The sequence below is a fragment of the Pinus tabuliformis genome, chromosome 1_2 (assembly GCF_031772625.1).
Source record: "Pinus tabuliformis cultivar Carrire ecotype Pingquan chromosome 1_2, CPIR1, whole genome shotgun sequence".
NCBI lineage: Eukaryota > Viridiplantae > Streptophyta > Pinopsida > Pinales > Pinaceae > Pinus > Pinus tabuliformis.
In genome coordinates, this window is record NC_142298.1 from 1,294,171,002 (window position 1) to 1,294,186,326 (window position 15,325).

The 15,325-nt window shown below is 33.9% G+C and overlaps 1 protein-coding gene across 2 annotated transcripts; it reads right to left on the minus strand.

Moving 5' to 3' along the window:
- Window positions 1-7,416: 7,416 nt before the first annotated feature.
- Window positions 7,417-15,048, minus strand: LOC149210961 (jacalin-related lectin 3-like). 2 transcript variants are annotated; one of them, XM_089394500.1, is made up of 7 exons: window positions 14,926-15,048; window positions 14,633-14,707; window positions 10,258-10,455; window positions 9,636-10,103; window positions 9,163-9,408; window positions 8,009-8,245; window positions 7,417-7,914 (listed from the first exon to the last, which is right to left on the minus strand). In XM_089394500.1, exons 2-7 carry the CDS (start codon window positions 14,633-14,635, stop codon window positions 7,675-7,677), a joined length of 1,392 nt encoding a protein of 463 aa, XP_089250626.1. In that variant the 5' UTR covers window positions 14,636-14,707; window positions 14,926-15,048; the 3' UTR covers window positions 7,417-7,674. The 2 variants fall into 2 exon arrangements, with proteins under 2 accessions (XP_089250626.1, XP_089250625.1); XM_089394499.1 differs by lacking the exon at window positions 14,926-15,048 and having other exon boundaries at window positions 14,633-14,876.
- Window positions 15,049-15,325: the final 277 nt, after the last annotated feature.

Sequence of the window (15,325 nt, forward strand, 5' to 3'; positions counted from 1 at the left end):
TAAAACCCTCAAAGAGGGAAACAGTCCACGGCGTAAGCCAATGCATCCACTTTAGGCAATTTATTAATAAAAGAATGAAAATTTACATAAGCTTCTCTCATGAACGGTTACCCTACAAATGACCCTCCATGTTCTTTAAATAGAGATCATGGACCAATCGGGTGTTAAGCCACGGACCAAGTGTCAGTAATACCAAGGAGAGAATGAACCGTCGGATCACTACATATCGTGGCCGTCAAATTGTAAGTTACAATCGTACATAGTAAAGAAACACACTTTACTTAACTCTACACTAGACCAAGTTATACTTAACTATTTCCTATGTGTTTGAATATCCTAACATGTGACCATGCTTAAAAGTATTTTTTCAAGGGAATGAACTATGTTGTCTCACTATGTGACATCAATGGATTATCAAGGTTCATGAGGGAAATTTTTAAGGCCATAACATCTATGTGTGAGAAAATCAAATTTCTTAATGCATGTTGATGTGACATGTCATAAAAAAGAGATGTCATATGTAAAAGGTTTAAGGAATATGTCTTGAATGCTTGGGATAAAGGATTATATAAGAAACATTGAAATAAACTCCATATGTATTAAAATATATTTCATTTGGAATGTAAGCATATAGTTCATTCATGAATTAAAGTGTAATTGTATAATGTAGGTTTCCAAGTATGAATATCTTAAATGAACATTTGATATCATCCTAGGCTCTATTTTTCACATAAGAAAATCAATAAGGAGATAACAAGAATCCCTTACCATCTAAATTGATATAAAATTTAGTAACAACTATTATTAGCACTCAACTAGGTGCATGAGTGAAGCCCTTGATCATTCACAATAATTCAATCATTTCACCATCGTTCTACCCATTGCATAAGGAACTCTTCATGATCAACCTTCCATTTTTAAAGAAGAATCAACTTTTGTTTTCTACAGTATCTTTCACAAACTCGTAAACTCATCCACAACCAATAATACCTCTTAATAAATCTTATATAAATGTTAGTTAAAAATAAATAAACAAAATCAACTTTCAACATCCCAAAAAATATACCTAAACACAATAGCAATATAAAGTAATAAAAACTAACATTTTCTTATTTAATGTTTCTAAAACTCCTCACATCATAACTCCTATGTTATACCTAAGCTAACCATATCAATATTCGTTTTTATTATTTTATTTCTCATTGCATTATAAAAATATATATCTTTATCTCTAATATTTTAAAAATAAAAACATTAATAAAAACTAACATTTTTTTATTTAATGTTTCTAAAACTCCTCACATCACAACTCTTATGTTATACCTAAGCTAACCATATCAATATTCATTTTTATTATTTTACTTTTCTCAATGCATTATAAAAAATATATATCTTTATCTCTAATATTTTAAAAATAAAAACATTAATAAAAACTAACAATTTCTTATTTAATGTTTCTAAAACTCCTCACATCATAACTCCTATGTTATACCTAAACTAACCATATCAATATTCATTTTTATTATTTTATTTTTCTCATTGCATTATAAAAATATATTTCTTTATCTCTAATATTTTAAAAATAAAAACATTAATAAAAACTAATTGTTGACACCTAATCATGGGGATTGGGTGAACAACTATAATTAATGTAAATAAATAATAGAAAAGATGGAGAATCACCGAGAGATGAACTGAACAGTCAGTCCCTCTTGTATATAATAATGAAGAACCTGAATGAATAATATGATTTGATTTGAGGAGTTACCTCCTGGCCTGACATGGTATCAGAGCCAACTCCATTTCTGGCATTGCAGTCTACCATTGTAACTCCCTTCTGCCATTTTTTCAGAGATTTGTCCTACATTTCTTGCAGTCTGCCATATTATTGAGTTCTCTTCCCTCTACGTGATAATATGGTGTAACTCCTGGTGTAACACTTGGTATATTGGAGAAATCCAGTATAATCATTAGTGTACGCTCAAGGCATTTTCTAGGCCTTTTAGCGTTGTTGCCTATCTTCACTGTATTGCATCTCAGAACCCATATTATGTTGCGTCCCTTTCCACTGATATGTATTTTTTTAATATTCTGCAAGGGTTCGTGGAATTTCTCATTCAAGCTAACTTTGATGACATGTTAAGATGCGTGAGAGCCAGTCGAAAGGAGTCGAGAGCATAAGATTGTCCTCCACGGAGCTGCTCCACAGTGAATGCTTGGTATCACGCTGCTCCACGGTTGGTATCACGTTGCTCCACGGTGAACGCTTGGTATCGCCCACGGTGAACACTCCCATACGACTCCACGACCCTCCTCCATACCTCAGCCCACTCCAATATAACGTTGTCCAAACAGAGCAGCAAAAGGATTAGAGCCCAAATCAACTCTAGTATGCGACTAAAGGTATAGCGCTCCAGGTTATATTAATTTGAATGTTGTTGGTATAACATAATTCTCCTTCCATGGTTACCACAAGTTAATGTAGTTTGTAGAGATAGTATAACACTGTCCAAATTTCAGCTTACATTATATTATTTCAACTGCGTTTCCATTTTGGTATTATTTCAACTGCATTTCCATCATAATAAAGTTGTCTAACATAGTATATCACCTTCCCCAAATACCACCTTCCCCACATAATACCTCTATCTTCATATATCAAAATCCGATTTTTTTTTTTATTTTGCAGCAGAAATATTTTTTCCCACAGTACACAGATTTTACAATGCATTCAATCATATCTATTGTGGGAGTAGTTCTCACTAGCAAGGAGAACTATCGTGAGTGGTCCCGGAAAATAAAACACACCCTCATTCTCAATGAGTTGTGGAAAGGAGTGTGTGTTGGAAACGGAAACAAAGAGCCAGAACAGCCTACCTTAGACAAGGAGTTCGCCATTTGGGAAAATAAGAATAGCAAGGCCTATGCATTGATTGCAGCATCAATAAATGAAGAGGTGAGTCTCCATATTTCACCATTTTCAAATTCTTTTGAAGCCTTACAAAAACTTAAGGAACTCTATGACTCACACTCTTCACTTGAAGTTGTTCAACTCATGATTAAACTCTTCACCCTTGAATTACAAAATAATGATCCTCTTGCTCTTGCATCAAAAGTAAAATCTATAATGCATGATATCAAAGTTACTAATGTTGAACTGGATATTCCTCTTATAGCTTTTCTCAAGGCACTTTATCCCACTTACTCAAATTATCTTAAGTCATTGCAAGCAAATGGAAACCTCTAAGATATTACCTTTGACTCCCTTGTGAAATAATTTGTTGAAAGAGAGAAACTTTTGTCAATAAGACAACTCTTGAGTCTTCTGAAGAGCCTGTGTTCCTTGCTTATAGAGAAAAGAATCTTACTCAAGATTCTTCCAGAGGAAGAGGTGGTCGAAGAGGAAGAGGAAGAAATTTCAGAGGTAGTGGGGGCAGACACTCTTAAGGAGAAAATTCATATTTGCACTGCATACACTATAAAAGAGATGTATCACATGATGCATCCACATGCAAGTTGCCTTGGGAAAGAATTAAGCAGGAAAGAAACCAACCCAAAGGTAAAACTAATGACAAAGAAAAAGGTAAAGCACCTGAATCCGCTCATTATGTTGTGGCACACTGTAATATTGGAGTAAATGAAGGCTTATTTAATGCTTCACTTGCTTCTTGGAAAAATGACTGGTTGCTTGATTTAGGAGCAACTGGCCACATGACTTTTAGAAGAGATTTTTTTAAAGAATTTACTAACAATGTTGATGGAGCGGTATACTTTGCAGACAAATCAAAACTCAAGCCATTAGGGCTTGGCACAATTACGCTTAAATTTCTTGGTCTTCCAGACTTTATTCTACATCATGTTCTATATCTCCCACAGCTGAGGAGAAACTTGTTGTCCTTGGTCCACATTCACCAGCAAGGACACTCCATTCATATGTTTTATGGCAAGCTTGAGGTAAGAAAAGCTTCAAACCACTCACTTGTCATGATGGCGATAGAAGAAGAAAGGCTTCTCAAGCTACAGGATACCTCTGCTCGTGCACAAAATTTCTCATACAATTCTCATTATGAAGAAGGTACATTTCCATCAAGTTTATTATGGCATGCTAGATTTGGACACTTGAACTATGACAGCCTCCGCTTGTTGAAGAAAAATGGTGTTACTGGTTTGCCTACAATTCCTAGGAAAATTAAGCAATGTGATGCTTGCATTCTAAGAAAGCATAGCAAACAGTCTTTTCATGATTCATATTCAAGAGCATGTAGAAAACTTGAACTCATTCATTCAGATTTATGTGGTCCAATTCCTATTCCTTCTGCAAATGGAAATAAATATATGATGACAGACATTGATGACTACACCAGAATGTGTTAGGTTTATTTATTGAAGAACAAATCTAATGCTTTTCAAACATTCAAGAACTTTCATACATGGATTGAAAATGATGCACAATCTCCTATTGGCTCTATTCGCACTGATAATGGAAAAGAATACACTTCAAATGAATTTGAAAACTATCTTTGCCAACATTGGATCAAACATCAAACAATTGTGCCTTATAATACCCAACATAATGGAGTAGCTGAAAGAATGAATAGGACAATCTTAAATATGGTACGCTCCATGATGTTTTTCAAAAATGTAAAATTGATGTTTTGGGCTGATGCAGTTCTATGTGTTGTATATCTAAAGAATAGATGTCCATCTAATGCTATTAGAAACAAGACTCCTTATGAAATGTGGTATGGGCACATTCAATCGATAAAGCATCTCAGGGTCTTTAGTTCCACATGTTATGCCTTGATACTAAAGATACATAGAAACAAACTTGGTGCAAGACGTCGTAAGTGTATCTTCCTGGGGTATTCAAACACCTCCAAAGCATACCATATTTATGATGAAGTCAATAAAAAGTTTGTTGTATCTAGAGATGTAATCTTTCTTGAATCATCCAAAACTAACAATGTTGTTGAGCAGCAACTTGATTGCTTGGATAGATTTTCAAATGAAAAATCATTTCAAGAATTTGATAATCAGATTCCACATCTTGAAGGTGGGATTCCTATACTAGATCAACCTGTGGAATCTTCTTCTGAAGCACTTTCTCCCTCGCATGAAACTCCAACAACGGATGATACTTTGAATGATGTGATTGACAGAATTGGGAGACTCAATCTGGATTCAATCCCAACTCAATCAATAGAGCAGCCTGGACCATCTGAGAAAGGTCCCCAAAAGTGGCTGACAAAGACACTTGAAAGTGTTCATCCTGATGAGGTTGGAAAGAGAGGAACTAGAAATTCAAAATGGAAAAATGGAGGTGATGTAGATGACTCTGATTCACCTATTGATATGGATGTTTCTTATGATTGTGAATTGAATTTGACTACAGATTTTGAACCAACTTCCTTCAAAGAAGCTGCTTCTCATGATGAATGGAAAGAAGCGATGCAAAAGGAGTATGATGCCCTGATAAAGAATGGCACTTGGAAGCTAGTTGATCCTTCATTGTGAACCAAACCAATTGGCTACAAGTGAGTCTACAAGAACAAGTATAAAGCTTATGGCTCACTTGACAAGCACAAAGTCAGGTTTGTGGCAAAAGGTTTTGCACATAAGGAAGGGGTTGATTATGAGGATACTTTTGCCCCCACAGCAAAATGAGCTACCATCCGGACACTCTTTGCCCTAGCATCTCAGAACGGTTGGAAAGTCCATCAAATGGATGTAAAAACTGCTTTCTTGAATGGAGATCTAAAAGAGAATGTTTTTATGTCCCAACCTGAAGGATTTGTTGTGAAAGGACATGAACATAAAGTATGAAAACTTGTGAAATCCTTGTATGGCCTCAAATATGCATCGTGAGCCTAGTATGAAAAACTAACTAAGCATCTTTTGAAACTCAATTTCAAACATTATGATCTTGATGATGCAACTTTGTTTGTCAAAAAGGTTGGAAAAACCGTTGTATATCTTGTGGTATATGTAGATGATCTTTTGATGAAAAGGAACAATGAAAGCTGTATTTCATCCATAAAGAAGGAATTGAGGAAAGGTTGTGAAATGACTGATTTGGGCTATGTTCATTACTATCTTGGTATTAAAGTAACTCAACATCCGAAGTCCATATTCCTTTATCAAAAGAAGTACATTGGAGATCTGTTGAACAGGTTTGGCATGACTGAATGCAATCCTCTGACTACTCCAATGGAACAAAAATTAAAGCTCACATCCATTAAAGGAAAAGAATTTGAGGATGTAACAAAGTATAGACAGCTTGTAGGAAGTATCAACTACCTAACTACTACCAGACAAAACATTTTGTTTGCTATCGGAATCCTCTCCAGGTTTATGCAAAAGCCTTGTGAGGGACATTGGTCTGCTGCAAAAAGAGTTCTAAAGTACTTGAAGTGAACTCAAGGCTTTGGAATCAAATATACACAGGTGGGCGACTTCAGCTTGCTTGGATACTCTGATTCAGACTTCGATGGAGACAAAGAAACTGGGGTATCTACTTCAGGTTATGCTATGAGTCTTGGATAAAGAGCTATCTCCTAGAGATCACGTAAACAATCAGTTCCAGAAGATTCCACAATAGAGGCAGAATATGTGGCAGCAGCTAAGACAACGAAAGAATTGTGTGGCTTAGGAAAATTCTTGAATATTTGCAGGTAAAACAAGTACAATCAACTCCACTCATGATTGACAATACCTCAGCAATAAAGTTGGCCAAGAACCCAAAGTTCTATGATCGAACAAAACACATCAATACTAAATATCATCTAATTCGACATCATGTTGAGGCCAAAACAATCCATCTCCGCCATTGTTCCACTAATGAGCAAATTACAGACATCTTCACCAAAGTGCTTGGAAGAGAAAAGTTTGAAAGATTCAAAACAATGCTTGGACTCACCAACATCCCTTCAGATTAAGGGGGGAATGTTGACACCTAATCATAGGGATTGGGTGAACAACTATAATTAATGTAAATAAATAATAGAAAAGATGGAGAGTTACCGGGAGATGAATTGAACAGTCACTCCCTCTTGTATATAATAATGAACAACCTGAATGAATAATATGATTTGATTTGAAGAGTTACCTCCTGGCCTAACACTAACATTTTCTTATTTAATATTTCTAAAACTCCTAACATCATAACTCCTATGTTATACCTAAGCTAACCATATCAATATTCATTTTTATTATTTTATTTTTCTCATTGCATTATAAATATATATATATTTATCTCTAATATTTTAAAAATAAAAACATTAATAAAAACTAACATTTTCTTATTTAATATTTCTAAAACTCCTCACATTATAACTCCTATGTTATACCTAAGCTAACCATATCAATATTCATTTTTATTATTTATTTTTCTCATTGCATTATAAAAATATATATCTTTATCTCTAATATTTTAAAAATAAGAACATTATGGCCTAGCTATTCCATGGAGGCCTTGCTTCTTTGCACACATATTTATGCTTTCTCACCCAGGGAACTTTATATCTTCACACATCTATTTATGCAGAAACCATGACTTTCAAAATGGGAGTTTTACACACATGTAGATGGTCTAAGTAACTAAAGCCTATCGACAACTTCGTCTTCAACCAACATCTAGATGGTCTAAGTAACTAAAGCCTATCGACAACTTCGTCTTCAACCAACATGAACTCCAACTGCATCCAAAAGCCAACTTTTTCTTCCATGGAATCCGACGATCCTGCCCCGGACAGGCTGAGAGGAAAAGCAAGTTCCTTGTTCTTCTCCATAGGGTCCATAGCTTCTATTAGTGGTATGGAAGGTAAGTGACTTTATAACAGTTGGGCCCGATACTAGAACAGTGCCAAAGTATCCAGTGATGGTGGTCAATATTTCATAAGGGTAATTAAATAGTATCTGCACGCAATGAAACATAACATTAAAATTCAAATACTTTCAGCTAATCTTTGCTCCTCTATAATGTAATGAAATGATTTATCAATAAACTCACCCTCTGGGTTTTGACAGAAGTTATGGTGCCTCCATGAGTATTTCCCCATATGGCCTGCCCATTTCTATCATATTCCACTTTGATAGCAGTTATACCTGCTCCTCGATATAGAACAATTTGTCGAATACCTGTGTAAATCCCGTCGTCAAATATACCTCCACCGCTACCACCCCAAGGCCCATGCCTCGAAGTGAGACTGTAGAGCGTGAGACTATCTTTAGAAAAATCCAAGTCATTCTGCACTAAACGCAAAAAATATCTCAGTTGAGGATCTCTAGGCCAAGCAGCACCAGTACAATATTTTATAACTTATTCTGGAACCTTTATAAGATGAGAGAGAAAAATAAATATACATGTGAACTAAGTTTTCTTGGAGATTGAGTGCAAGGTTGTATAGATTCTAGGCACTACTTTCTAATTTCTATAAGTTAAGATTAATTATTATCTTTTACCACTTGGCCAGTTATTTACATGATAGAAATTTAACACCCATAACTACACAACTATATATACAGGGTAGCTGATGATATCCATAAAATATCTTAAGTTTAATTTATTTAGGATGCAAGTCTTAAAATAAATTCAATATGTAAGTTTTTTTGGTGAACTGCAACGATATTCATGAACAAAAGAAGGATTACATTGTGATCACATTCAGACCATACAATCCTGAGAAAGATAGAAACAAGGGAGTAAATTTCTCCTCACTACAGCATATAACAACAGTGAATCATTTCCAACAAGCAGAGACAACATCATAAAGAACAAAAGTGTTCAGACCATGTCCCTTACAACTGAGAGCCAGAGGCAAGTCCAAGACATCATAACATTAATTTTCACTGACCATTCTGCAGATATAAGTGTTAATATGTAAGGTATTCTTATTTGTATGGTAGATTGTGTATATATAATGTACATGAAGCAAAATCAGCAATTTACTTTGGTCATATTTGTTAAATACGAATAATTTTCAATCAATATCAACTGCTTCAACTAAATATAAGGCATACAAAAAAATTTCAAACTAATTTATTTAGAATGCTTTTATATATATAAAGAACATGGGTAAAATTCAATTGTAAAGCTAACCCAAGATGAAGAAAGGAAAAATTAAAATAGAATGTCCTCCCAGTTAGGTGAAGCCTATCACCAACCTGGCCTTCGAGCATATGGATGCCAATGGCATCCAAACACCAGCCTTTCCTTCCATGGAATCCGACTATCTTTCCCCTGACAATTTTAGAGGGAAAGAAAGTTCCCTGTTCTTCTCCATAGGGTCCATAGTTCCTAAGATTGGTGTGAAAGGTAAGGGACCTTATAACAGTTGGGCCCATCAATAGCACAGTGCCATAGTAGCCAGTGATGGAGGTCAATATCTCAGAAGGATAATTAAATAATATCTGCATTCAACAAGATGGGTACATAGTTATTATGGTTAGAAACCATTTTGCAATAGTTTCAAATATTTTTATTTTGGAAATTTGACCAATTTGAATGAAGGAATGAAGTCTGACAGCTAGCTTTTAGCTTTGTTTTTTTTTACTGTTCATCAAATTTTCAAAATACTCCAAAATCTACAATAAATTTAAATCCAACAACTATTTATTAGGACTATCAAAAGACATACCCTGTCCGTTTTGAAGGCATTTGTGGTTCCTCCATGACGGTTACCCCAAATGGACTGGCCATTTCTGTCATATTCCACCTTTATAGAAGCAATACCTGCTCCTCGACTTAAAACGATCTGTCGAACGCCTGTGTAAATCCCGTCATGGAAGTCAGTTCCACCACTACCACCCCAAGGCCCATGCGACACCGGTGATATGAGATAAAGTGTGGCGGCTGGAGTACCTAAATTTGAAATATAGGTTCCAATGCAGTCCAAATACAAACCATTCCGGCCATGGAACCCCACTATCTTCGATCCTGGTTTTGAAAATGAGAAATAAGTCCCATGCTGAACACCATAGGGTCCATATTTCTGAAAATTGCTCTCAAAAGTCAGTGACCTTATCACAGACGAAGAGCCTTGTGAAAGAGGACAGAAATGTCCACTCATTGAAATGAGAACCTCTTTTGGATAGTCCAATCCAATCTGCAGATGAGTGTAGAAGGTGTATTAAATAAGAACAAATTCAATTGTTTAACTTCGATCCTCTTCATCAAATTTCAGGAATATTTCACATTCCTAAATGAATACAATAAATTTGAGTCCCCTCCGTATTTTCTTACTGTAAATCAATCATTACCTTATCAGTTTTCTTGTCCCCAGTCCCACCGTGCCTGTCCGACCACGCAGGACTTCCATCTCTATCATATTCAAATTTAACGGACTCTATGGCCTCTGCATGCACTATTATTATTTGGCGAATATCTGTATATACTCCATCGTCCCATGCGATTCCGCCATTGCCTCCCCACGGACCAGCTGAAATATCCCTCGTGCCCTGCAAAATCCACAGGAAGAAAGAACCAGATTTAACTTACCCCCAACATTTATTCTAAGCAGTGTTAAGACAATTTAACATGGTTAAGGCGATTGCAGGTTTTGCAGGGTCTGTAACTTGGATGTTACATGTTTTGAAGGGTCTGTTTCAGGGTCTGTACCTTGGATGAATGTGTCAGCTTTTTTCTTTTCTTAATGGAAGGACTCCTGTTTATTTATTTAAAACTATTGAATTTTGCACTTTTGCATCTTTTAATCCATGAAAGCTTTTTCTCAGGACTCAATAGAGTATCTTTTCCGACCCACCATCATATATTAACATTTTTGTAATTTATTTTTTTCCCTTTTATATATATGCAATAAATTCATAATTTTTTTATGTTAAATTACAATGATATTTATGATAAATTTAAATTATTTATTTATAAGTAAATTTATATATTTTATGATGATAATGATGATGGTGGTTAACGTTCACTGAGATCAAATTGGTCTATTGGACCTATAATTTTCTTAGTTCTTAATTGTCTCGCTTCTCGTCTTAGTTCTTAATTGTCATTATACTAAATTATAATGATATTTATGATAATTCTTAAATTAAGTGGTTTATTTGATTTTTAAAAAATGTGAGAAATTAATTGATATAAATTTTGATTTTCATATTTAAGGGAAAAAAAAAAATTAGAAAATGTTAAATTTTATATTATTAGAAATATTAAAATTTGAATCTCATTGTAGGTGCTAATGTTGGGATAGTGAGGGTGGTAGAAGTTTGTGCTTGCAGCCATTTGGTGATTACACTTGTTTGCTTTCAATGCATTTGATATCATTTTTAGACTTTGGAAATGCACTAGAGGTTTATTGTGGTAGTTGTTTCTTAGTGGAATTATAATATTGTTGATAATGTGTTTCTCTAAAATGGTTTTATGATTCACAAAGAATAAATTGTGGGAATCAAGAATTCTCATTCTCTAGAGGAATTTGGTAAGAAATTCTTTACACTTTTTGTTAATTGGAATTATAGCATTTTTTATGGCTTAAATAAAAGTACAAGTGCAAGGATCTAGAGTTCTCTAGATAAATCTGGTAAGAAATCCTCTAGATTTCTCATTAATGGGAATTATATGCATTTTCCTAGGTTATTTGTCTGAGCCAAGAGCTTCCTCAGTCATTCAAAACTCTACCTATTTCTCGTCAGTTTTACTTTATGGGTTGGTGGAATGCCATGTGAGTGATTTCCCCAAGCTAATTTAGTAAATAGTCGGTAAAGGTGTTTGGTTTTTTCAAGAGTCACAGAGTTGCTTCCACCTTGGAGGTAGAATGCCTTATCATAGTCGTAATCACAAACTTATGTTTTTGTTTTAGATAGTTACAAGATCAAGATTAAGAGACTCCTATCCAAGGTTTCATTTGATACCTTTCTTAGTGGGTTTAAGATTAGATTTGTGCTCTTTCATTCGATTTGTTATTGGTTCTCATTTCCCATGGTTTCTCTCCCTTTTGACACTTTTATATATACCTCTCTAAAAGTGACGCCTTTCTCCATAGCTTTTTCTCATTGTAAGTTTCACTTTTGTGACCATGTCCTATCTTTTAGATCTTCTTTTAACTCTCTTCCTATTGTTGCTATTGTTTCTAGCTTAATGTGGGCCTCTTTGCTTTTTTTATTTTGGACAGACTATCTTGTGAGTTAGGATTGATATTTAAGGTTGGTGACTCTTGATTTCACATTCTTTTTCTATCTCTATAACTCCCTTCTCCTTCTTGGCTTCTTGTGGAGGTCCCCTTAGCATTTCCTATGTGTAGTTTTTTCTCCCCTTTCTATTTGATGTCTTTGGTTGATCTTCGATCAATGATGTTCATTATACCCCACTTGGTCATGAGCTCCACATAGTATAGTCAATTACAGCTAGGACAGGAATTGAAATACGGTAAAGTGCATGTTAATACGTTTTATAATATAGGTTTCTAAAATGTTTATACAGGGATAGGCAAGGTAGGTACTGATAGGACGTCTAGGCAAGTATGGTTGGTCTGGATGGTCTCTCCAATACTATCACTCTCCAGTACTATTGCTCTCAAGTACTATCAAATAAGAAAGGATGGTACATACAAAAAAAGTAGGAAGAACGTATGTGTGCTCAACCCCTACCAACATTCATAGTGAAATAGATAATGCAAAATAGGAGGCCAAAATTGAAATAATATTTATTAGTAATTTTGAGGTAGAGGAGGAGGTTGGAAGATGGTTGTTAGCCACCCACAACATAAGAACTATGAAGACTAGATATATGCAAAAGTTGCATATCACCATTATCCATAAATTTTGAATGGAGTGCTTTGAAACCCAATAATAGATCCTCTTATGTATTGACTACTAAAGAAAAATCTAATGGAAAAGGTTTCAATCATGGCTAGAAAGCTAGAAAACCTAGAGTTCTCTTCTTGTGATGAAGAAGGTGACATATCTAACACCATGTATGTGGATTCTCTATCTATATAGATTTATCTTTTCGTTTTTCTTTTTGGTTACAATCATAGGATTCCATAGCTCTATAATAATCTATTTGGTTGTCAAGGCTATATTATCTTTTTGGTTTTGTTATTAAATTTAGTTTGTTCAAAAAGACAAAAGCTCTATTGGTATGCTTCCATAGGCTCATAAACATAATGTATGATGTACACTTTTTCATGAATGTCTAATACAAATATTGTCTAACTTATTAAAAAAAATGAATTTAATATGAATGAAGCAATTTTCATCCCATTTTTTAGTCCCATAAACATGACAAATTCTTTCATTTTACAATTTTTTTTATGAATTATTCATTAATTTATTACATCATGTGATTGGTGAAAATTCATTTTTATTTTAATAATGTTAATTTTCTTCATATATATATATATGGTCAATGAACTCTTCAAAGCATCTTAATTATTATTTTTATCGTCTAATTCTTTGTCAAACCACAACTTTTTCTTAAATTTAAAGGGGCTGGTATTTTTATTGGATATTCAACATAGTAGCCTCTTTTTTTTATTCCTAAAAATTTAGAAAATTCTTTACATCTTTATACTGGCATATAAATATTAACTACTAAACAAATCTGACTTTACATGAGAAAGATATGATAAGAAGTATTGTTTTTAGTTTTAAGATAATAAATTGTAAAAAGTTTCTAGATTTCAATGAAGATAAATTAGTGAATTATATTAATGCATCATCCCAATATAATATAATTAAGATATATAATAATCCATTTATAAAACAAAAAATTGATTATGATAAAATTTAAGATGTCAACTTTTATTTAAATCAATTTATCAAATTTTAATGAAAAAATTAATTATTATATTACTTTTAAATAATTTTTATAAGTTTATATATATATATATATATATATATAGACACGAGGCTCTGATTAAACTATTGGGATTAAACTATTGGGAGATCAACGAAAATGATGCATTGCAAAACATTAATAACATTAAAAATATTGTTACTTCTAAGTTCAAAGAAAAAATGTGGTGTGAGAAAGATTTAGCGGCTAAAAGAAAATTAAGTTATTATAAGAAGGTCATCAACCCCACCCTAGAAAATCAAAAGTATCTCTCTATTTTAACTAGCTCAAAGAAGAAAATTAATATAGAAAAGATTAGAACGAATTCTCATGAGCTCCATAGTGAAACAGGTTCGTTGGGCAGTTCCTAAAACACCATGGATAGAAAGGATCTGCCATCTATGTGAGAATAGGAACATTGAGGATGAAAATCACTTCCTCTTATAGTGCCCCCCTACAACCACATTAGATGTCAGTTTCTCTGTCGCAATACTGACTTTCCAACCCTTTTACAATGTCAAAATTATAGTGAGCTCAGGAGGCTTCGCTTTTTGAGCATAAAAATGAAATCTTAAATCAAACTAAATAATTTGTTTTTTTAAATCTAATAAACCAAAATTTGGTCTCAACGAATGTTAACCACCACCATTATATATATATATATATGTTTTAATTTTTTTTTATAACCCAATTTGGTTAAATAATTTGAAAAAAAAAATAAAGTATTGGCAGTAAGAAAGTAGAAATTACCGGAAAAAACAAACTCGAAAATACCACGTTAAAAATTCAAGTTCATAAGGCAATGAAATTGAGAATACCAACAACACATCGACTTACCATGGATTTAGCTCAGTCTGTCCTCCTCCTTTTGAATGGATACCGAATATCTTCACTGAATCTCCAGAAAAAACCCTTCCAAACAAGGAACTCAAAATCAACTATACACTTGTTTATCGAGACTGAGTTCCAAAAAGCAGTATGGATGAAAGCATTTACAGCATACCTATGTGTTTGTTGATGGAGACTCGGCTCCAAAATTCAGTATTTACGGCATACAGGGAAATACATTGAGATATAATTACAGTCACCGACCTAAAATATATATATAGGCGTTTTAGATGAAGTCTTACCTCAATTTTTTCTTGAGGCAGAGACGTGGAGATTTTGACAGAAATTGAATGATCGTAATCTTCCTTGAGTTCTTACGATGACAAGTGAAAAGTGAAGAATTGTATGTAGCCGTTGAATGAGTTGGGTATTTTAAATTAAGCACGGTACCGGAATTTCTGGGAAGAATGAACATCTCCTGATGCGAACCTCGCAAAGCAGAAGAGAACCAGCTTTCACAGGTGTCAGAGATCTGGAGGTTATGGTGCGACATTTCATCTAAAAAGCCACAATGTCAGTTTGATGTATTCTTATTCCACACTTCTTTATTTATGGATATCATCTTTGTTGGTGGATATCATTCGGATTCCAGCCTTGTGAATGTACGTATATTATTCCGGTTTGGATTGCGCTCTGCCACAC

What these genes read in the sequence shown, in the direction of transcription:
- LOC149210961 (XM_089394500.1), bottom strand. An exon ending in GGGACAAGAAAACTGATAAG is followed by an intron (nt 10,104 to 10,257) that starts GTAATGATTGAT and finishes ACTCATCTGCAG; the next exon opens with ATTGGATTGGACTATCCAAA. An exon ending in TCCATATGCTCGAAGGCCAG is followed by an intron (nt 8,246 to 9,162) that starts GTTGGTGATAGG and finishes CGTTTAGTGCAG; the next exon opens with AATGACTTGGATTTTTCTAA.